The sequence below is a fragment of the Zophobas morio genome, unplaced genomic scaffold (assembly GCF_036711695.1).
Source record: "Zophobas morio isolate AGI-343-1 ecotype UQ-CSIRO unplaced genomic scaffold, CSIRO_AGI_Zmor_V1 ptg000037l, whole genome shotgun sequence".
Taxonomy (NCBI): Eukaryota; Metazoa; Arthropoda; class Insecta; order Coleoptera; family Tenebrionidae; genus Zophobas; species Zophobas morio.
The window spans coordinates 97,785-120,448 of record NW_026972142.1 but is presented as its reverse complement, the minus strand read 5'-3'; the positions used below and the strand labels follow the sequence as shown (position 1 = coordinate 120,448).

Here is a 22,664-nt window from a genome sequence, read left to right as displayed (position 1 = left end):
TTAATTTTACACTTAAGTCTCGAGTAAAAGGTTAAATATATAAATAAATCAAACCGAGATGGGGAGTTGTCTATTTTTTTTAAACTTTATCTATAGGAATCTAGTGGACGACCACCGACATACTAGGAGAAAGACGAATTCACACTAAAAACTTCCAAAAAAAAAAATCTAAGCGAATAATGTAGTCGGGTGACAACAGTCATACCCACCTCTGAAAATTTGTCAAGCGAGTCGGGTATCGCGAGCACATACTATGACTGGCCGCTGCGTAATGGCAACACTGAAGCGGAGAGCGATTTGCTAATGTTCTCGCTGTCCATTACGCACTCGTCTACTTTAGTAACTAATACGATCGTCAAAGCGTTACACAGAGGAAAAGCCTATGCTCCATTGATATTTTAAGCCAGATGACTGACTAAAGGCTATCTGTGTTTCAACACGATGATGATCTTCTGCATCTAAACTATCAAAAGGCAGTTGTTTAGGCACGTGAAACTATCAAAAAATTTAAAAATATAAAGATATATATAATATCAAAATGGATGTATGAGAATAAAATATAATTATGTATAACATTTTAGAAATATGTAAAATAAATGTTTATGTTACAAATATATGGCGCTTCCCATTCTGCAAGAGACAAGCCAATAAAGAGGGCGTCAAATATTAGTAACTCTGGAAATAAAAGAGAAAAAGGAAGGATAAAGAGAGATGCAAAGTTGACCCAGTCTATAAATTTTTGTTTCCTTTTATCCTATTAAAAACATTATAATAGGAAAAATTTCAGTACTTTTTATCCTTGTTATAAATAATTGCATCAAATATAGGATTTCCTGGGGGGGAGGGGATAGATCTATCTAGTAAAAAGTCTTTATTAGTTTAGCTGGTCCTTAAACTTCCTAAAAGCTTATAAACATTTTCAGATTCAGTAAAATGGAAAATGGGCTATCAAATAATACTCTTGTAGCTTAATTTCTACAATGTATTATAACCATGATAACATTTCTTTTCTGCAATAAAAAAAAGTCATGGGTAGATGATGCATTACCCTATTATGTACAAAAGGGTACGGCCATTGATCTTGTTTTCTACATAAAATATATCAAATGCATATACTTCGGTATTAGAGTAAAATTAACAAATTTAAAAAAGGGAATGGGCTTAAATTCTGAAGTAGCAGAGTGGACGGTGCTTGTTGATAAAGGCCGAGAAAATTGCCATAAACCCCTTTCCCTCTTTCAGTGACTGCATTCATCGCAAGGATTGCCCCCTCCCTCACTAAACGATAGTTCTTCATGTTGCAGTATGAGACTTATAAATTCCAAACGTAAATGTTTGATGAATTAATTATAATTATTCTTCCAGTATTCTCTAACATAGTTCTTGTGGACAGTATCAAGATTAATACATTAACTATGTATCTTATAACTTTGGGGCTAAAGGACCACTGTTTTTCAGGACTGAAGGCATACTGATCTACTATTACAAATTATGCATAATATTTTTTTACCTTTTTGGTTGGAGCCCTTACATAAAAATATCCGTAAGTCATTGTTAATTGGAAATTAAGTAATTGTTTTAATAAAATGCAATAAATTTTATTGGAATACTTAAGATATTGTTATAGGCTCCCTACTCTGATTGCTACGTGTCTCTGCCAATCAAGTGTCATACGTTGGTCGCTCATAAGCCCACAATGCGGCCGCTTGTCCCTGTTTCCATCTATAATTCCCATATTTAAACTTTAATAATATATATTTAATTATTTAAATAAAAAATTAGTAAAGCAATTAGACCCGTTAGTAACCTATTTTTAGTAGCAAGTAGCAGAACAAATTTAAGTTAATAACTTATCTATATTTATTAAGCACTGAATACTTTTTCGTTATTTACATGCTTTTTTATTAATTCACGACTGTGGGCCCACTTTTTTTACATTTTTCAAAAACGCTCTTAAGGGCTCTTTGAATGCGTACCGAAGAGACAGCGTTACTTTTATACAACTGTAAAAAATATGGTGTTTTTAAAAAGGGAAAGTGCTAAATAAATGATAAAGATTTATTTGATAAAAGTTAGGGAAAAGTTGGCTTTCAATTATAATAGAAGCGGAAAACAACATTTTATGAGGTTAAACGTACACATTTTAACATGATTTCACCTAATTTTTACCATAGAAGTTCAAAGCATTTTATTAATATAAAGAAGCTTACTATTATATCTAGGGCATTAGTTAAAAACCTTTACTTGTTTAGAAAAAAACTTTCGTTTAGATGAAAGTTACGAGCTATTTAAAAAAAAATATAACTGATTCACTGGTGCTAAGAATATGGAGTTTGATTTTAAACTGAAGGCAAATAAAAAATGATTTTACGTAATAACCCTAAGAATCCACGGGACTGTTTATGATAGATTACCTAGAAAGTAGCTCAGATTTTTGGTCTGGTTAAAGTTCTTAAGGGATTTTTAAGATACAGATGCTTTACAAGAAGTTGAAATTATAATTAAAGTTTATAGTTAATTAATTTAACTTTACTCAAGCTAATTAATAGCCTAGTCACTATATACAATTAATTTTAAAGAAAATTAGCTATCTTTAAATAGTAAGTATTTCTTTAACCGGTTTCAACTTTTTTTGGTTAAAATAAATTAAGTTTTGTACTAATTTTAAATTAGTAACCGAGTTTAATACAATGAGAAAAATTTTGCTGTAAAAATGAAGGTTTTAATAAATAAACATAGGCAACACTTACAGCAGGGATATGGAAAACGATTAAAAAAAGGAATGGATATAGAGTCCCTACGAACAGTAAGGTTATAGTTAGCATGTAACAATTAAGAATTTTATTATATAAAAGGTTAGGTTAGAAAAACATAGCAAATCCTAAAACTAAACATAAACTTGATCGTCTTAACCATTTCATAAAAATACATTTTAAAAGCATTATAAAGAACTGTGCCATGTACACTAATTTTTGGATATTTTTAAAAAGGGGATTCACGTCGTGTCATGTTATTCTCCTTCACAATTCCCTTTTAATTTATAAATCTACTGTTTAAGTACTTTTGGTTATATAAAAGCACCTTAAAAAGTATAAGGACCAAAAAAATTGATAAACCATCAAGATATTTGTGCTTTCTGATGTTGAAGAATTATAAATTATTAAATAATGGAAGACAATTCAACTTTTCTTTACTGCTTAATAAAAAATGTTACAAAGTTAGCACTACAATTGTGAATTCGAACAAATCTCTCAATCTTTTTGAAAACTTTCTTAACAACTTTGAAAGTCAGCTTGCAAGTTTTTTCGCAGTTTTACATCCTAAAACTTGCAATTTAGTAAATTCGAAAATTGACGAGATGAATGTTCATTTAAAAAAATATATAACTCACATAGAATTTCTAAAAATTGATTTAACTAGTTTTTGTTCAAGCGATTTTGTTACCTTCAATTCTTATAATCTTTTTTTTACAAAAAGTTGTTTTCACAGTTTACCACTCATTTATCTCGTTCAGCACACTTTTCTAAATTGTAGTGCAAATAAATTTCCTGTTCCAATAATTGAATCTTTCGTTAACTCTCTTCGTGATTCGGGGCGGGCTGGAGATGCTTTATACTTTTTATATGACCATACAAGACTAAAAGGGTTACAAAACGAACTCTTAATCCTTACTTTAAAAGTAATAAACTTTTTTTAACGCTGCTTTTTAATAAATATATTATATTGTTAGATTCAAGAAAAATATGAAAGTTGGGAATCAGCATTTCAATACTTCTGTGAGTTACCTAAAGAAAAAGTTTCACTCGAAGTTTTTTTAACTATGCTGAGGATTCTTATTCGAAATAAGCAATTTCCTTCTTGTCTACAAGTTTTCGGTCGCTATTTAGCTACTCGCAAGTATAATGATAATGAAATTACACTTGACGTTTTACAAAATAATAAAAGTATAAGGGAGTATTATTACTTATATCTTATAGCTGAACTAAACTGTCGAAACTTTTCACCATCAACAGAGAAGGTATTTCACCTCCCTTTCTTTCTCAAAGCTTATATATATAATATTCAAATTAATGACAGGTTACTATTTTTTTTGTATACTCACATAGAAGTTTAATATAATTTTTTAATTTTGCTTAACGACTAAATTATTATAAAAATAACTCAAGTTGTCCAGTTTTTCTGAACTATTCTTTAAAAATATTGAATCTTTTCTTGAAGACATCCGTAAAAGTGACGATCTAGTTTTGCTTATTACCAGTACTTTAAGCAATATTGGTACCTTTATTTATTAATATAAGTAGAAAATTAACTTTTAAAAAAATAATAGAGGCCAATAGCAATATTATTGTTGAGTTGTTTATAAAATTATCAAGTTTAAAAATAATTGTAAACGATGAATTCCATACAGCCGTGCTTTCCATAGCTACTAAGGTGCTCCTATTTGCTGTGATTAATATTAAGATAAAAAGTGATAACCAGTTATAATAAAAATTAAACTTATAATAAAAAGAAATTAATAAAAAAATTATTCATAAAAATAAAAAAAAAATTATAAAATTAATAGTAAAAAGATAAATTTTTATTTATAATGGTTTTAGTTAAAAATTAAAATAATAAAACAGCTCAATTTTTTTTAAAATAAATATAAATTTTTCAATTTTTATATTTAATTTATATTAAATGTTTTTGTTTTAGATTGCTTTAAATTTACATATTAATATTTTATAACTATTAAGTTTTTATTTATATTTATAACTAATTACAGTCTTAATGGTTTTTACTCTTATTTAAATAGAAATTGAGTTTTTATCATAAAATTTAAATTTATAAAAAATATTATTTTGAAAGTAATTATAATTATTTTTTATCTCTAAAAAAAAAGTTAGACAGAAAAGTTCCTTTTTTGGGCTTATTTAACGGTTGGCGTTTTTAATGTTTCATTACAATTTTTAAGGTATCATAACCAAATTTTTTTAAATAATTATAATTTCTTTAAATTCTTTAACTTTAAAAGTTATACCAAAAAAGGATTTATTCATGCGTATTTTTTATTTCCCTGCTGATCTACTTTTTTTAAAATTTTTTATTTTTTAGCATTCTTAAAATACTTAGTCGATCTAACCTTTTGATTATTTAATTTGAAAAATATTTGTATTTTTACGGAATATATGGATAAAAAACTACTAATTAATTAAATTGTAAAGATTAAATATATGCTTCACTCTTAAACTATAAACAGTTTATTATAAATATAGAAATAGAAATTAATTTTTAATTTTTTATTTTAACAGAATTATTTATTATTGTTTCAAAAAATTTATTTTAAAAGAATTTAAATCTAATCTGATTTGGCGTACACAAAAGTTATTGGTTTATATTTTTATTTTATAAATTAGTATTTAATTTTATAATTTTATTCTTTACTCATCACATCTAGTGAAGAGTTTTTTTCTAGGCCTAACTGCGTTGCTATAAATAATGTGGGCTAAATTTCTTTTGATTTCAAACTAATTCAATTTAATTTACAAATTAAATAAAGGAGATGATTGGTTCGAAATTTACTTAATAATATTTTAGAATGAACTCTAAATCGACTTCAATATAACTTTTAATTTCGCTATTTACTGACTGTGACTTATAAAGTCACTTATTATTATTTATTATGGATTTTAATTCAACTATGATTTTATGTATAACTTTACTTTTTACTGACCGGAATTGTTTAAATTTACTTATTAATATTTATAAATCGATTCTAAATCAACTTTAATTTAATTTTTAATTTCGCTTTTTGCTATGTGGATTTTAAATTTACCTTACTTTACTTATTCCCTTATTTATACATATTAATTGATTCTTAAATTTGCTGTTTCTAAATGGATTCTAAATCTACTTTAAATTTTAATTCATTTATTAGTATTTATTATTTGGATTTTAAAATACATTTTGATGAATTAACTTATTTATATTTTGAAATTCATCTGGTTAACATTATTATAAATTTTTTTTATTTCACTTTAATATTCACAAAAAGAATTTAATTTATTTTAAATTTAGAAGAATACTAAGTGGATTCTAAATTAACTTTTATTCTAATTTTTAAATCACTTTTTAGAATTTACTGAATGGATTCTAAAAAACAACTTTTATTTTTGATTTTATTTTGTTTATTTACTAAATTGTTTATAAGTTAACTTTAATTTTTATTTTTAATTTCACTTTTTAAAAATGTAATAAACTAAAAAAACACAATAAATTTAATTTAATTTTTTAATTCACTTTAATATGTATTAAATAAATTTAGTTGTACTTAAACTAAATTTTTAGATTTACTTTTTAGTTTTATTAAAAAATTATATATTAACTTCAATACTATCTATGAATTCCCTTTTAACTTAATTATAAATTTACGTTTAATATTTACTAATTGAATTCTGAATTAACTTTACTTTAATTTTAAAATTTTACTTTAAATATCTACTAAGTAAATATCGAGTTAACTTTAACTTACTATAAATCTTTATGCAACGAATATATATTTATAATATAATACTATTTTTAGTTATTAATATTGAGTATATACATTGTTATTGATTTTTATTATTATAATACTAATTAATCTTATTAACTTATTTTTATTATAACTATTATTTTACTCTAAGCAATGTAATATAATAGTATTATAAATCTGGTTTATAATTTTTATTTCATAAAATAAATTTATTTTGAAGTAAGACTGTATTTGTTATATAAAACTTATTTGTACTCTGAGAAGTGCTGCGCATTTTTTTATTAATTATTTTTTACTTTTACTCAAAATAATTTTTTTTAATGTTATATAATAAAATTTAAGTAAAGTAAAAAGTTTTCATACTTTTACAGAAAAAAGACTATTTCCTTATATTTTCTGTAATCAACATAATGGACCAATTAAATTATGGAAAAGTGCCGACTCTTCAGTTTCTTAAACTATTTCACTTTAATATGGATCTGATTGATGCTATTCTCTACCAGATTAACAAATTCCCGTATACCCAGGTGACTTTTTCAATTTTTTTTTAATAATTTTTAATTTTCTTTAACGTTTATTATTTTACAAACTTCTATTATTATTTTTTTTAATATAAATATATTTATAAAGCTAATCTTTTTTTTGTTACTTCATTATTGTTATTGAAAAAACAATAATAATAATATATATATACTTTTTGGAAGAGTTTTATTAATTATAATAATTTATTATCTATTTGATTTTATAATGAACACTTTTTTATGCTCGTTTTTATTCTATTTATAAGACGTTTAGTATTTATAAACTTTTTTTTGAAGAGTTTTAATGTTTATCATTAAAAAAAAAGTTCGTTATTATTTTATATAAGTAATAAAAGTACATAATATTTTTTTTAAGCATGAAATTACGTCTTTAAGGATTTATTATTATTCTAAACACTATATAAGAAAAATTATATATTCGTAATGAGTATTTATTTTTAAGAAACTATAAACTTATTAATTAGGTATAATAATATATTATATTCTTTAAAAAAAAGTATTTAAGTTTTTTTTATGAATTCATTATTTTCAACGAAAATAAAGATATAAATTATCGTTATAATGAAATTTATTACTAGTATGTTTCAATATATTTATCATATTTTCTTGAATATACAAATAATATGAAATATGTAAAAAAAAGAAGTTTTAACTTAATTTTTTATATTAAAAAAAACTATTTTTTATAGGAAATAAAAAAATATATAAAATAAATAACCAGCCCGATTGGCTCGATGAATGTAATTTTCGATCTAGTCGATGGTGGTTGAATTACCTTATCCCACGCTTTTAAAAAAAAAAGTTGTTGGGTGTAGATCTTCTTATAAAGGCTTTTATGAAAATTATTTTTTAAAGAAAATTACAAAGAGTGCAGTAAAAAAATAATGAAAAAAAAAGTGTAAAAATTAACTAAATTTATAATTTTCATACTATTTTATCTTTTTTACATAATAAAGGAGTAGGAAAGTTTTCAAAATTATTAAGTATAAATAATTATGAAATATTAACATTTTGAAAAGTTTATTATTGAATTTGAATTCTTTTATAATATTTTATTGTTTTTACTACTAATAATAAAAGAAAAAGTATCATTTTGGAATGTTTTTTAATTATAAAAAATTCACTTTAATTTTGGCATATTTAGTATTTAAGTTTATATATTTTGGTACTTATTTTATCATAGAACTTTATTATTATGAAGTGGTAATAAAAATATTAGTTATTATAAAGTTTATTTAATGAATATTTATAGTTTATAGTATTTAATAAAAAGTTATTATTGTAATGACTACATATGTAATATCTATGCTTCATATTTATAATACTAAATTATATTTAGGTTCTTAACAAAATTATAAATATATTTATTTATATTTTTTAAAAAAATTTATTATTATTAAGGTTAAATATTTTTTATAATTAAAAATAAAAAAGACTTCATTATGATTTATAAAGTAAAAAAATATTTAAAAATTTTATATTATATTTTAATATTTTTATATAAATCCACAAAAATATATTATTTTTTTTTTATAATCACCATTTCATTTATTTATTTTATTTATATAATGAACACTTTTTACGCGTTTTTATTAGATTTTATTTTATTATTATTATAAATAAATTTTAAGAGCGACACTTTTTCATTATAAATTTTATAATTATTATTAAAATTTCCTATTACCACATTTCTTAATAAGATTATTATAATCCTTATTTTTTTAAATTTTTATATAGCAGTAATTGTTATGTATACATTCTTAATATATTTTATTATTATAGAGACAACTCTTTATACTTTTTTTTTTTAATATTTTTATCATTATTCCTTAAACTTTTCCTTTTTATAAACCATTTTTTAGGAAAATCTGAAAGCCTTATTTCTTGCGTTCCTTTCCTGCCGGCATTTTTGCCTCACTTTAATTAAAGATGCCAATTTTGCTCGTTTAATTCGTCGTCATCCAAAATTTACTGAGTAAAAAAGCATTTGCTTATTATTTTTCACGCCAAATTCAACGTTTTAAATTTTTTTAATATCAAATTTCTATTTTCTTATAGTTCGTAAATAGAATTATAAATATTTCTTCTAATGAAATATATATGTATTAGAAAAAAATAAAAGAAAAATATTTAGATAAGTCCACTTTTCTTTTACTCGTTAAAAATCTTTTTATTCATTATTTATATATCGCTTATTTTATTTTTAAAGTTTTTTTTATTAAATTTCTATTGTTATTATAACTTGTAAATTTCTTTAGTGAACTTCTCTATAAATAAAGTTATGATTTTTCAATAAAACAGTTTTCTATTTTAAAAAAAAGGAATGAATATACATCAAAGAAAAATTCATTATATTTATCGCATTCCAACATTTTAAAACTTTTCTAATGTACTCTATAAATTTATGTTTAATATTATGATTTTTAATAAACAGTTTTTATGTATATATAAATCAATATATATTTTTTTCATTATTTTTTTGGCCACTCCGACATTTTACAATTTTTATAATATACATATAAAAATATGTTTTGCGGTCTTCTCTGTTTCTTAAAATTATTATTAATTATAATAAAACAATTTTTTTATATATTTAAGATAAATAGCAAAGGAATATTTAAAAATAGTTATATTGTTTCATTATTTTTTTTGCTAATTCCAACCTTTTATTTTTTATTGTTTTTTTTTATAGTCTATAAATTTTATGTTGAATTGGAACTTTTTTTGTTTTATAAGTTCTAATGGTTATTAAAAAAATTTAATAGTTTCAATTTTTTTTTTCGATCGTAGTAGAATAAATATTTATTTTATTTCTTTCATATTTATTTTAGAAATATATTAAAAGAAGTAAAAAATATTATAGAAAATTTAAATATTTTTTCCAACAATTTTAATTTGAAATATATTATAAAAATATATGTTTATAACTATTTCATTGGTATATATTTATTGTGTTAAACTAATAAAATATTTGAAAAACACTCGCTATTAATATAAATAATTATTCTTCACCATTTTATTGATTCATTTTATTGGTTCATTTTAATATTTCTGTCATCCTATTGGTCTATTTATAGGAGGCAAGCCATTGTATGGGGACGACACGAAGATAAGTTTCCCGGAATTCGGCGTGTGTTGAGTAATTATTTCATAGAATTTTTAGAATTTTTGAAAGAGTTATTAGTTTCAAAACTTTTAGTAATGAGGGAAACATTTTGGATTTTTTAATATTATTAATTTTTATTATTTTTTTTATGTTTATAAATTAATAGTTTTCGTTTTTACTATTTTATGTGAAATTTATAGCAACTTATTTTATTGGACCTTTTTTTCTGGTTTTGTAATATTTTTTAGTAAACGTTTATTTTAAAAAAGTTTTTTTTTCTCATTTTATCTAAATTTTAGTGCTTTATATTTATATTTCTTTTACTATTTGTGTTAGCATTACTTTTTCTTTAATTTTTAATTTACTTATTTTAAAAAAAAAGTTTTTTTTCTCGTTTTATATATCTTAAATATTTCTGTTTAAAAGAATAAACATTTTCTTTATTTGTTATTTTTTTTACTTTTCATAAGTGTATAATATCTTGTAATTATTAAAACTCTTTTTAAAAAAAATATTATTTTTCGTTGTAATTATTACTAAAGTATATTAAAAGTAAAATTTATCTAAATTTTGCTTTTTTTATTATTAGTTTTAATATTATTCACAAACATATTTATTATTGTTGCCTTTTATTAAAACTTTTTGTAGTTAAAATTTTATTGTTGTTATTTTATAAGAAAAAAAATATTCAAAAATTTTGCTTTACTTTCATTGTTTACTTCATAAATATTTAATAAAAAATTTTGTTAGGAGTTTATTAAAACTTTTTATTATCAAAAATATATATTTACTTCTTTTTTATATATATAAAGTTTTTGCTTTACTTTTATTATTTAGTTTAAATATATTTAGTAATAATTTCTATTTTGTTAATAATATATTAATGAAACTTTCTACTAATAAAAATATTTTCCCTTATTTATATGTAAAGTTTTATATACGAATAATGCTTTATTTTTATTTAGTTTAAAAATATATTAGAAAAATTATTATATTTTTGTTTATTTATGAAAATTTTTTAATGAATAATCAGTTATGAAAGTTTTTAAGAATTTTAAAATTTTTGCTTAACTTTTGTATTTAGTTTTAGTTATTATATATAAATAATCTTATTATTTTTTTTGTCTTTTATAAAATTTTATTATTAATATTATTAAATTTTAAAAAATACAATGCTTCTTATTGGTGCTTTATGGTCGTTCACTTTTTTTCGACAGGAAATAAACCACCCACTGCTGTGCTCAGCGAAGAAACGTTGTGCGACGCTAACTTTTTCATAGAAGTTACCAAAACCGGTGACCCCTTATATTTATTGAACTATTCCATAGAGTAACCAATAACATCTTCTTAGACAGCGTGTTAGCCAATAATAATGCTGTTTATGATAAATATTTGGTAATTCAATCAGACATTATTATTAGTTAATTTTGTTGTATATGTTACAAAATAATGACTTTTATTTGCGAGTTTATTGATTAAGTACCTAAAAAAATCGGTTACTACCAAAAAAATTACTATTAACTTTATAACTAACATTATTGGCTGGTGTTCCTTTTTTTTAACTATATATATAAATTTCTTTTTTATTAGGCAACGATCTTTTCATATGCAAATTTATTGAATATTTACTGCACAACAAACACATAATTTTTCGTGAAAGCCAAATTGAGGAAGTGATTGCCGTTCTCTCGCACGACAGAACTCTCCAATATTATTTCATTAAAAAACTTGTTATTTCTGGTACTGCTCCCTTTTAGCCACCATTAATCCTTTCCACGTTAGCAGAGAGATTCTAATAATTTAAAAAATGGTTTCATTCAATAATTAAGAAGAGCAGCCACTGAATGTCAGTCCAGCTGTTTACTATCAGCTTCTCTATCCTCTTATTGAACTTAAAAAAAAATGTACTTTTAATTTTTATTATTTACTGATTATTATAATTATTTATTATTATTATTATAAATATTATAAATCTTATTATTATTATTATAGATTCTCCTAAAGATAATTCTCTCAACATCTCCGGCCGTCTTGTTTGTGATACTCTTTTACTTCTATTATCAAAATGTACTGAAAATATCCACTTTACGGAAGAAACTATGAAACCTGTTTCTCTCTCTTTAAAAGTTGCTGTTATTTTTATTACTTTTTCATTCTTTTTTTATTTTTTAGTAAAGTTTGATTTTATTTTATATTTTTTATTATTATATTTCTTTTGCTTTAATATTTTTTAAAATTTTTGATTATTATTATTTATTTTCCTTTATATAATAGCATCACTATTTTTTTTTGCTTAATTATAAAAATTAATTTATTTCAAATTATATATTATTTGTATTTCTTCTTTGTTTATATATTATTTTTCATTATATTTATTTATTATTATCTTCTGTTTGCTTATTTATAAAAATTGATTATGTGTTATTATTTTTATTTTTCTTCTGTTTATCTATTAAATTAGATAAGATTATTTATTTTTCTTTATATTTATTTATTAATTATCATTTCTTTCTGTTTACTTTTATATAAAAATTAATTATAATAATTTACTGTTATTAGTTTACTTTTGATTCTTTATAAAATTTAATTATAATAATTTTTTTCTTTAAAATATATACTTTTATTTTATTTTTTTCTTTTTGTTTATTTATGAAAATTTGATTATATTTATTTATTTTTTATTAATTTAATATATATATACTTTTTTTTATTCATTAAAGTTTGCTTATATTTATTTATTTATTATTTTCCTTATTTATAAAAGTTGATTATAACTGTTTTTTTTTTAATATAATTATAAATTTTATTATTATTTTTTTTCATTTCATTATTAAAAAACTTTAACCTACTTTTATTTTATTTTTACTATTATTTATTTTTTTTATTTATTTATAAAATAATTATAGTTGTGTATTCTTTTAAAAGTTTAATACTTATATCGATGTTGAAAATATTTACAATTCTAATTATATTATTTTTTTTTGTTTTCTATTTACTTATATATTTTTTTATATTTTATTATTATTTTTACTTTATATTATTTTTATTTTTTTTCTTCTTTTGTTGGATTCTTAGCTTTATATATTTATTATTTATCCTATTTTACTTGTACTGAAAACATAAATATATACTTATTATTTTTATTATCATTTTAACTTTTAAATTTTTACTTTAACTTTTTTAGTATAATTCATTTTTTTTTTGCATATTTCTATTCCAATTCATTAAATTTTTTCATAATTTTTTTTGAAAATATTTTTTTTCGTTTAAAGTTCTTCAATATTTTGTAGGAATTTATATTCCTTATTTTTTTGTATTTAATTTATTTTATGAACTTTTTTTTTATATTTATATTTTTTACTTTATTATATTTCTTATAATTTTTTGAGGTCCGTTATTGTTATATTTATTTTATATATTTTTTGGTTCATTTTTTTTTATCTTTTATTATTTTTTTAAGCTCATTATCTTTATCTTTATATTTTTTTTTTATTTTTTGTATTTTTATATTTATATATATTACTTATCATTATTATTTTTATTTTTCAAGGCTCATTATATTTATATATCTTTTTCCCCTCATTTATTTGTACTTTTTTATTCTTCTGTGGTATTGATATATTTTACCTTTTATTATATTTTTTATTTTTATAAGGCTCTTATATTTATATTGTTCATTATTTAATCTTTTTTATATATATTTAACTTTTTTCATAATTCATTATTATTATTATTTAAGGCTCAATTTTAACAGGTATATTTATTTTGTTTATTTTTGTATATGTATTAAAAAAATCTTATTTAAATTTTTGAAAATTCATATTTATAGTTATAAACTTGTACTTCTTTATTTTCATTATTATTAATTATTTTTTAAAGCTCATCATTTTTTTTAGGCTCATTATATTTATTACTTCGTATATATAAAGCATATTATTGGAGCTACTTTTTCTAAGTATTCAGCGCATCTACTAATGAAAATATTCAAGAGAATGAGAGCTTCTGGATTTGCTAATGTCCCTGAGCTTTACGAGGCCGTGTTTTACTTTCATAAGTAAATTACCATTTTGCGGAGTGTTTTATTTTGAATGAATTTTGAAAAAAAATTTTAATGATTAATAATTTTTGGAGGCAAAAATAATATAAATGTTTATTATTATTAACTTTTGACTTCTATCCTTTGGCATTTTTTAAGTAATAATAGTGAAATTCATTATTTTAGTGTAATAACTTGAATTTTTCTTTTTTTATATATTTTCACAATTTTTTTTTGTAAAGCATTTCATTTTTTTAAAAAATTATTGTCAATCGAATATTTAACCTTTTTTACTTGGATTTTTCATAAAATTAAAAATTTTCAATTTTCATAAAATTTTTTGTTTTGTTAATTGTTGTATTTAAATAAGTTTTATATATAAATTTTTATTTTTTATTATTAAATACATTTTATTTAATTTTGTAATGCTTAAAGCAATGAAATAAACTTTTTTTGTAATATAAAACTTTTAATGCGTTCATTATATTTTTTGCTGTTTTTTTAAAAAAATCCTTAAATTATTGAGGATTGAGGATTTTTCGTTTTATTTTTTTTTGTGCTCGTAAATGCTTTTAATTGGTTAAGAAATACATAAATAATTTGTAAAGTTTATTCATAAGCTTCAAAAACACAGTCAAGCCGTTATCTTGTTTCCAATAACATTGTTACTAAGTCCTTTAAAATATAATCCACGTGCTCTTTACATATTGCATTTTTTGACCAATGAAAAACCTGAACTTTAATGATAGCTTATTACATAATCATTAAACTAAGAATTAGTTATTTATATATAAATATTGTTATTCATATTTTTTTTATTATTCTATTCTAAATTTTACTAATTATTTTATTTTTTCATTTTTTCTAAGAAATTTATGCAGCTTCTACATGAAAGAAGTTCTTTTTACTGCAGTTTGTAATGAGGTTGACTTGAACGTAACAATTCTTCATCGTTTGTTTGAAAAAATAAAAGATTATACTGAACATATGAATAATAATAATAATAACGATAATAACACTGAAAATCATAATAATGAAACTGTAATGTATCGAGCGAACAAGCTTAAAAAACATAAGAAACCACCAACAAACGAATATAGTGACCTTCATAATTTGCTTCCAAATTTGTGAGTCTAATAATTATTATTATTATTTCATATCCACTATTTTATATAATTATCGATTAGGGTTTCCAATAGCTCCTCTTCTACTGTTTATGAATATTATTTTGCAATGAGTTATATTATTTGCTATAAAAATACGCTCTTTCCGGTACTTATATCTATAAATATTAAAAGACAAATCTTATTGTGAATCTTTTTAGCCAATGAACTGGGCCTACACACTAGTCACGAAGGAGCTGGAATTCAAGAAAATAAAGTTGGACTTTGTAACAATCTTTTATTTTTAATTTTATGTTTCATTAAAAAACCGTTAAAGATCATCAAACTTTTAGCCGCTATAATCCTCTCAGAGCACAACCAACCAATAGCAGAGAGGCTTCTCAACCGCTGCGTCGTCCAGCAAGAAACTTTTTTGTCTAAATTCTCAAATAATAATGAATCTCTTTTTCAACTCACTTTTAATAATAACTTTAAATATTTGAAAAGTTTATTATTATTATTATATTATTATTATCATTATCATTATTTTTCACAGCTCCAGAGCAACAAGACGTAGTAAATCGAATTATTCTTCCTTTTGTTAAGCTTGCGCTTCCCTTTGACTTTTCTGAACCGGTTTGTTATTGTTATTTACTATTATTATTATTATTATTATTATTATTATTATTATTATTATTATTATTATTATTATTATTATTATTATCATTATTTATTATTATTATTATTAATACTATTATTATTACTATTGTTACTATTATTACTACTACTACTATTATTATTATTATTACTACTACTACTATTATTATTATTATTACTATTATTACTATTATTACTATTATTACTACTACTACTATTATTATTACTATTATTACTATTATAAATCTTCTTTCAGCTTTTCAAAACCATAAAACTGGACAACACGAATGTGTTAATTTTAAATAAACACGAGGTGCTACACTTTCCCTCCATAAAAAAGTTTGTCGCGCAGTTCAGGTATGGATTTATTTTAAAAAAATTGCAAACCTTTTTATGAAAAAGTTTATTTAAGTTTATTTTTTATGTCTACCTTTAAACTTTTATACAAAATATTATAAACTTTTTTATTTTTCAATACTTTAATACTTTTCCAACAAATTATTCTAAACTTTTATAAAAGTTAAACCCGTTTTATATTATTTAACATAAAGTTTTGTTGTGTAGATATTTTTTAACTCTAGAACTATTTTATAAATATTTTTTAAAAAGTTGTTTCTTTTCTTTAATTGCAAATCTTTTATGTTTTAATTCCTTTTTCTTATTATAAAACTATAAGCGTTAAAAAGAAATTATTTTTTTCAGAACTTAACACTTTTGTTATATTTTTATTTTATTTCCTTACAAAAGTTTTACTAAAACTCTTTTTTTTGCCAGACGCGAGTCGGACGCAAGAGTCAAGTATTCGATAGCGCTTCCCAAGGAGAGTGGCACAGATATAGAAAAATTGCTGCACTCTAACGGCGTTCCTTATAAGCTGCAACAACCAAAGGTTATAAAACATTTTTTACTACTAAAACTTATTAAATATTAATATTTATTATTTATTACGATATTTAATATATTTTTATATAAAAGAATAATTTATTTATGTTTCTAACATTATTTGTATTTATATTAAATATACTATATATTATTATTGTATTCTTCATTATTACAAACTATTTTTTAAATATAATTATTTGTATGAAATAAAAAATTATTTTTTATTATATTATAATTATTTATACTAATGACTAAACTATTGTAAATATGCTTTTTTTTGGTATTATTTTTTAGTAAACTCATAAAATATTATTATTTATACATAAAATGAAACTATTGTAACTATTATTATTTAACTTTTTAATAAATATTAATTATTATATTTTTGATAACTATTAAAGAAAAAACTAAACTTTTTATGTTTCCAATAATACTTTTAATTATAATTTATTTTATTATTTATACTTGTATTTATTATTATATTTCATAAATACATTGTTTATATTTTCTATAATTATTATAATTTGTTTATAATTGAACAAATATTAACAATTTTTGTTAATATTATATTTATTATGTTTTTAAAGTATTTATAATATAATATAATTCTAACAGTAATTATAATTATTTATATATAAATATAAACTATTAATATTATATCATTGTATAAATAACTATTAAACTAAATATTATTTATTATAATTTTTATTTAGTTTTTTTATTAAACAGTTTATACGTAAAACTAAATTATTTTTATTATTATATTTTTTATAGTAACTATTGTCTAAACTATATAAATATACTATTATTAGTTTTTTTATCACTTATATTTCGGACTAAACTATTTTTTTTATACTTGTATCTAATTCTTATTATTCAAAACTGAACTGCCTTAAATATTATTATTACATATTTTATTATTGCCACTAAATATATTTATATTTTTTTATTTAATAATTTGTATTATTTTAATACTGGACTAATATATTATATATATTATCTTTTTTTTTTAATATTTATATTTCATATAAGCATTACTTTTTTTTATTTAAATCATTTATTCTAATAGAACTTTTGCATAAAAAATTTATTATATATAAAAAATATTTTCTAGTAGAACTTACTAACAATTTTCCCGAAATTTCACTGAAATAATGCAAAAAAATTAATGAAATCTAAAATTTTTTAATGAAATTTTGGTCAAAAAAAATATTTTTTAAATATTTTTTAAAACTTACTAACAATTTTTCACTAAAATTAATGCAAAAACTTTAAAAATTATATACGACAAAAATAAGTTAAGAGTATGCAAAAAAAGTAATGAACTCGAAATTTTTTTAACAAAATTTTTGTATCAATAATTTATTATATAAAATTAAATATCTTTTTCATAATAAGCTTTTCCTTAAATTAATTGATTTTTTTAATAGTATAAAACGGATAAAGAAAAAGAAAGGTTTAGTTACTTAACTCTATATATTATATACAGGACAGTTTTTTTATTAATATGTTCAATAACGAGTAAATATTAGCCAACCTCTGGTGCAATATTATTATGCCTAAAAAATAACGAATAAATTTTTGTATATACTTTTATTAAACAATGAAAATGTATATATTTTATTATTAATAATACTTTTTTATATTATATAAACATTCGTTAAAATTATTGATACTAACAAACCATTTTTATATGAAAAACGATAAATAATGAACTGAATACTTTTTATAATTTAAAATGGTATTTTTATTTAAAAAAAAGTATATGATTTTTTACAAATAAAAGTAAATTTCTTTATTATTAATGAAGCTTAAATATATAAATTAAGAAAAATAAAGAAGTTGAATGGTTTTTATATTAAAATTGCATTTCTATGTCTTAAAGGGTAAATCTAGTTATAATAATAATTATTTTTTTTTCATAATAAATAATGATTTGCACGTATTAAATACATAAAAATAATTTTCTTTATAAAAAACATATTACTGACATTTTATGAAACTTTTATAAAACGAATAAAAATATTAATACAATTTTTTTTAGAGCGATCTTTATGAAAACTACAAGTTTTACAAAATCTACTGAAGAATCTTTTATTATTGTGAATATTGTAAAGCTCGGGTATCTTCATGTCTTAAAGCTTCAAGTATTTTTTTAAAGTGAACGCTCTGGCGGATTCCCGAGAGGAGCTCCTCCAACTTTTTGTGTTTTCCTTATTATTAAATAAAGTATAAGAAATAAAAAAATAGCGCCAATATTTGGGTAATTACCAGAAACATCGTGGTCTTTTAGCGCCAAAACAAGTTTAATAGCCGAACAAACCACTTCTTTTTTTTTATTGGCTTCGCTTTGAACATCATCTTTTTTTATGATGGACTTTTTTAACGTGGCTATCAAATTCTCAACAATTTTTTCAATATCTACAATAAAGAATAAAAAATTTTATCATTATAAAAAGTATAAAATGAAAATAACTTTTATATATTTCTTGAGGAAAAATTTGTACAGCACGACGTAAAATTCGGTAGACAATAAGCTTAACATCGTCATCGTCTGTTATTTATTTATTTATTTATTTGTTGTTATTATTATCATTATCGATATAAGAAGACCTTTTAGCCCTTGAAGCAGTGACGTCATGACCAATGAGAGCGAATCACTGATGTCATAATTTTCAATGACAGCGCGCAAAATTTCATAAGCAGCCTTTATAAAAATAATAAAATTAATTTTTTAAGAATTACAGATAAAAAGTTTTTTAATAAATTGTTTTATATTGGGTTAAAAACACGTTACTCGCCTTTCTAAGTTCCACGCCATCGTCTTTTCTATGAACAAACGGGCCCATGTGAACTTCCTTTATCAATGTCTCCTGATTGTTATAAATAGAATTAATAGTAGTGGAATAAAAAAAAATAAGGAAACGAACATCCACAAGAGTTTGCTTTAAAAGTAACGGAAGAAATTTATCAATACAAGATTCTAACAAGGGTGGATCGCCGTAAATAAGAGTACTGATTACTGAAAAGGCTCTTTTCCGCACCGACTGTGGAAGTAAATTTATTATTATTACTATTATTACCATTATAAAATTTTACCAACTGGCTGTCAGCAGCCAATAAAAACACTTTTCCCAAGTGTTGGGTAAGCAGTTCCTTATTTGTGTGCTCCTTTCCATTAGAAAAAGCACTGATTGGTAGTTTGCGCATTTTAAAAAGTGAATAGTGAATAGTCATAATAATAATAAAACACACGATAAGAAAACTGCAAGGGCGAGTTCTCTCACTTCTGACGATGAACTCTCAAAAAGCGACTAATAAAATATAATATATACTCTCTTTATAAGTAAATTTAAAATTCTGTCCAACCAGAATAAAAGAAGTCGACTTATGACCAACCCACAATCTGAAAATAACGTCTCCAGCTAAAGTTTTTTGCTCTGAAGCAAAAATATAAGGCCGATCATTTTTTTTAATAATTATTTTAGTGATAAGTTTTCTTTATTATTAATAAAAACGGAAAAACATTAGTACTTTTACCTTCTTGCGAAAAATCACAACTTTTTAGTACTAAAGTTTGTATATCTTCTGCATAACACTGGAAAAAACTGCGACTTTCCTTTTCTAAACAGCGAGTGGTTATCTGATAATAAAAAAGCCAATGAAAAAATTAATTAAAAATTATGAGCGCAAATCAAAAACAAGTAATCCTATCACTAAATATAAAACAAACTTTATAATAATCAAATTTTCTGTCCCTAAGGACTGAAAAAGCGGAACATATCGGGCCCAGACTCCCACCATTCGGCCTAGTGTGGTGGAAAACAGCTATAAACCACCACCAGGAGGGGCAGCCTTAGACACAAGGCCTAAGGCCACCTGGAGACACCGGCCAGCACCACTGCCAGCCAGGTCTCCCCGACTTAAAAACGCATTTAATTTTATATAAAGGTTATAGAGTTAAATACAAGATAATGGACAAAGTAAAATTTCCTCAGTAAAAAAGTAAATAAATTCTATTTCTGTACTCTAAACGATATAATAAATTTTTGCGTAACAAACATTAATTTTAATGATTTTTTAACACACCTCCTTTAGCGTCCGTAAATATAAACTTTGCATGTTTTTTTCGTATTGAAAAACACTTAAAATTTTGGGTAAGAAGTACTCAACATGCCCGCAAGATAGTGCTCCCAACGATATTGCTGTTATAAATTTAAAAGCCATTAAAAAATTATGCTAAAAGTGGTTGGGTCGTTCAAAGAAATAAACATCCTTATTAGATATGATTCAAAAATATAAAAATTATTTTTTTAAGAAATTATTAATAAATTTTAAACAATTTTTTGTAATCAATTTGTTAATTTTTTTATAGAAAAATGTAGTAATTTTCGTTATTTCTATGGAATAAATAACGCCCAACAATTTTAAAAGAAAGAACCAATAATCTCAATTATTAAGACCTGATGTTATTTTTCCTTCACTAATATTGCAATGAAATAAATCAGTCAACAGGCAGAACAATAGTTCTTCATTGGATACTTTGCTAATAAAGTCAAGAAAATAAGGGGGGAGGAATTGGTACGAGATGAAAATAAGAAAATGAGTTCCTGCGAGACCATTAATGATCATTAATCATCAAAGAAAAATGAAAGAAAATCGCGCAAAAAGTAACGAAAACTACAACGAATAAAAATTATACGTTAATTTATTAAACCAATAGCAATAGAAACGAAACAATAAAGTAATAAACACTCTAAATAGTGCACTTCGCCCCTAAATAATTATAATTATTATGCAATAAAGCCAAATTTGTTATTCATAGATAATCAAAAAAAAACCCCCCACTAGAGGAGGTCAATATAATTATTGAGCTAATAAAAATACAAAAGAAATAAAGAATGTTACTTTTGCGAACCGATCTCTCCAATGCACAACAAACTAAATAGAGCTATACAAATACTCTTATCGTTACCGAGGCGTTTATGTTGTTCAATCACTAAAAAAAAGTACAAGTTAAAAATAATAGTGAACAAAAAAAATTAATGAAAGTTAAAAAAAAATTCATAAAATAAAAATACCTAAAAAAAAATAGTGAAACGTTTTAAAAGAAAATACAAGAAATAAATTTCACTAAATACTCATCCATAAGTTTTCTGCTTCGAAGGAGAACCAAACAAATACACTTCGAGCTTGTAACAAAGTAGGAACTGTTTATAATGAATTCACCAAAAAAAAACATTGAAAATATAAATAACAATCATTATAAAAAAAGATTTATATAAAAAAAGGACCCGTTCAAACATTGCATTCCTAACAGTGCGGGGCCCGAGTCGCAGACAGGGAGGATAATCCGGTCCAAAATATTGCTAAGCTGAAAAAAAGGACCAAAATTAGTACTGCGCTGGCTCATTAAAAGAGCTTTAAGACGACAAGTAGTCAATATATGTTTTTTGAAATTTTTAATCTCTTCATCTACCAATAGAATGGAATGGAGCCCAAAAAAGTAACATGACGTAGAGTATAAGCAGAGTAAAAAGTTCAAAAAAAAATTACCCAAAAGCTGCAAGAAACTCGATAATAATAATAATAATAATAATAATAATAATAATAATAATAAAAATAAAAATGAGAATTAGTGTAAAGGTTCATGAACAGTAAAAGGTTTGCAAAAGGCCTCCATAAAGTTTAAAAGTGGTTTAATAAGTTTTTCCTGATGTTGAGAACAATAAAGAAAGTTCATAATAGGGTCGATCTTTACAAATTGAACTTTATAAAAATGTATTGGCGCTTTTACAAACCAGTAACGTACAGGTATGAATCGCGA

General features: G+C 22.0%; 1 protein-coding gene and 2 long non-coding RNA genes across 3 annotated transcripts; 2 read left to right on the top strand and 1 right to left on the bottom strand.

Moving 5' to 3' along the window:
• The first annotated feature begins 15,257 nt into the window (after window positions 1–15,257).
• Window positions 15,258–15,566, top strand: LOC135139868 (uncharacterized). The gene is made up of 3 exons (XR_010282215.1): window positions 15,258–15,322; window positions 15,383–15,467; window positions 15,520–15,566. It is a non-coding gene; the product is annotated as an uncharacterized LOC135139868 (long non-coding RNA).
• A 299-nt stretch (window positions 15,567–15,865) lies between these two features.
• On the top strand, window positions 15,866–19,024 carry LOC135139870 (uncharacterized). The gene is made up of 4 exons (XR_010282216.1): window positions 15,866–15,934; window positions 16,212–16,312; window positions 16,730–16,844; window positions 18,882–19,024. It is a non-coding gene; the product is annotated as an uncharacterized LOC135139870 (long non-coding RNA).
• Window positions 18,889–22,205, bottom strand: LOC135139869 (cullin-associated NEDD8-dissociated protein 1-like). The gene is made up of 15 exons (XM_064070221.1): window positions 22,132–22,205; window positions 21,956–22,047; window positions 21,746–21,836; window positions 21,301–21,383; window positions 20,927–21,042; window positions 20,378–20,480; window positions 20,207–20,277; window positions 20,093–20,151; window positions 19,937–20,027; window positions 19,768–19,884; window positions 19,639–19,710; window positions 19,451–19,544; window positions 19,314–19,391; window positions 19,109–19,258; window positions 18,889–19,050 (listed from the first exon to the last, which is right to left on the bottom strand). The coding sequence occupies exons 1-15, from the start codon at window positions 22,146–22,148 to the stop codon at window positions 18,935–18,937; spliced, it is 1,350 nt and encodes a 449-aa protein (XP_063926291.1). The 5' UTR covers window positions 22,149–22,205; the 3' UTR covers window positions 18,889–18,934.
• Between the last annotated feature and the right edge of the window lie 459 nt (window positions 22,206–22,664).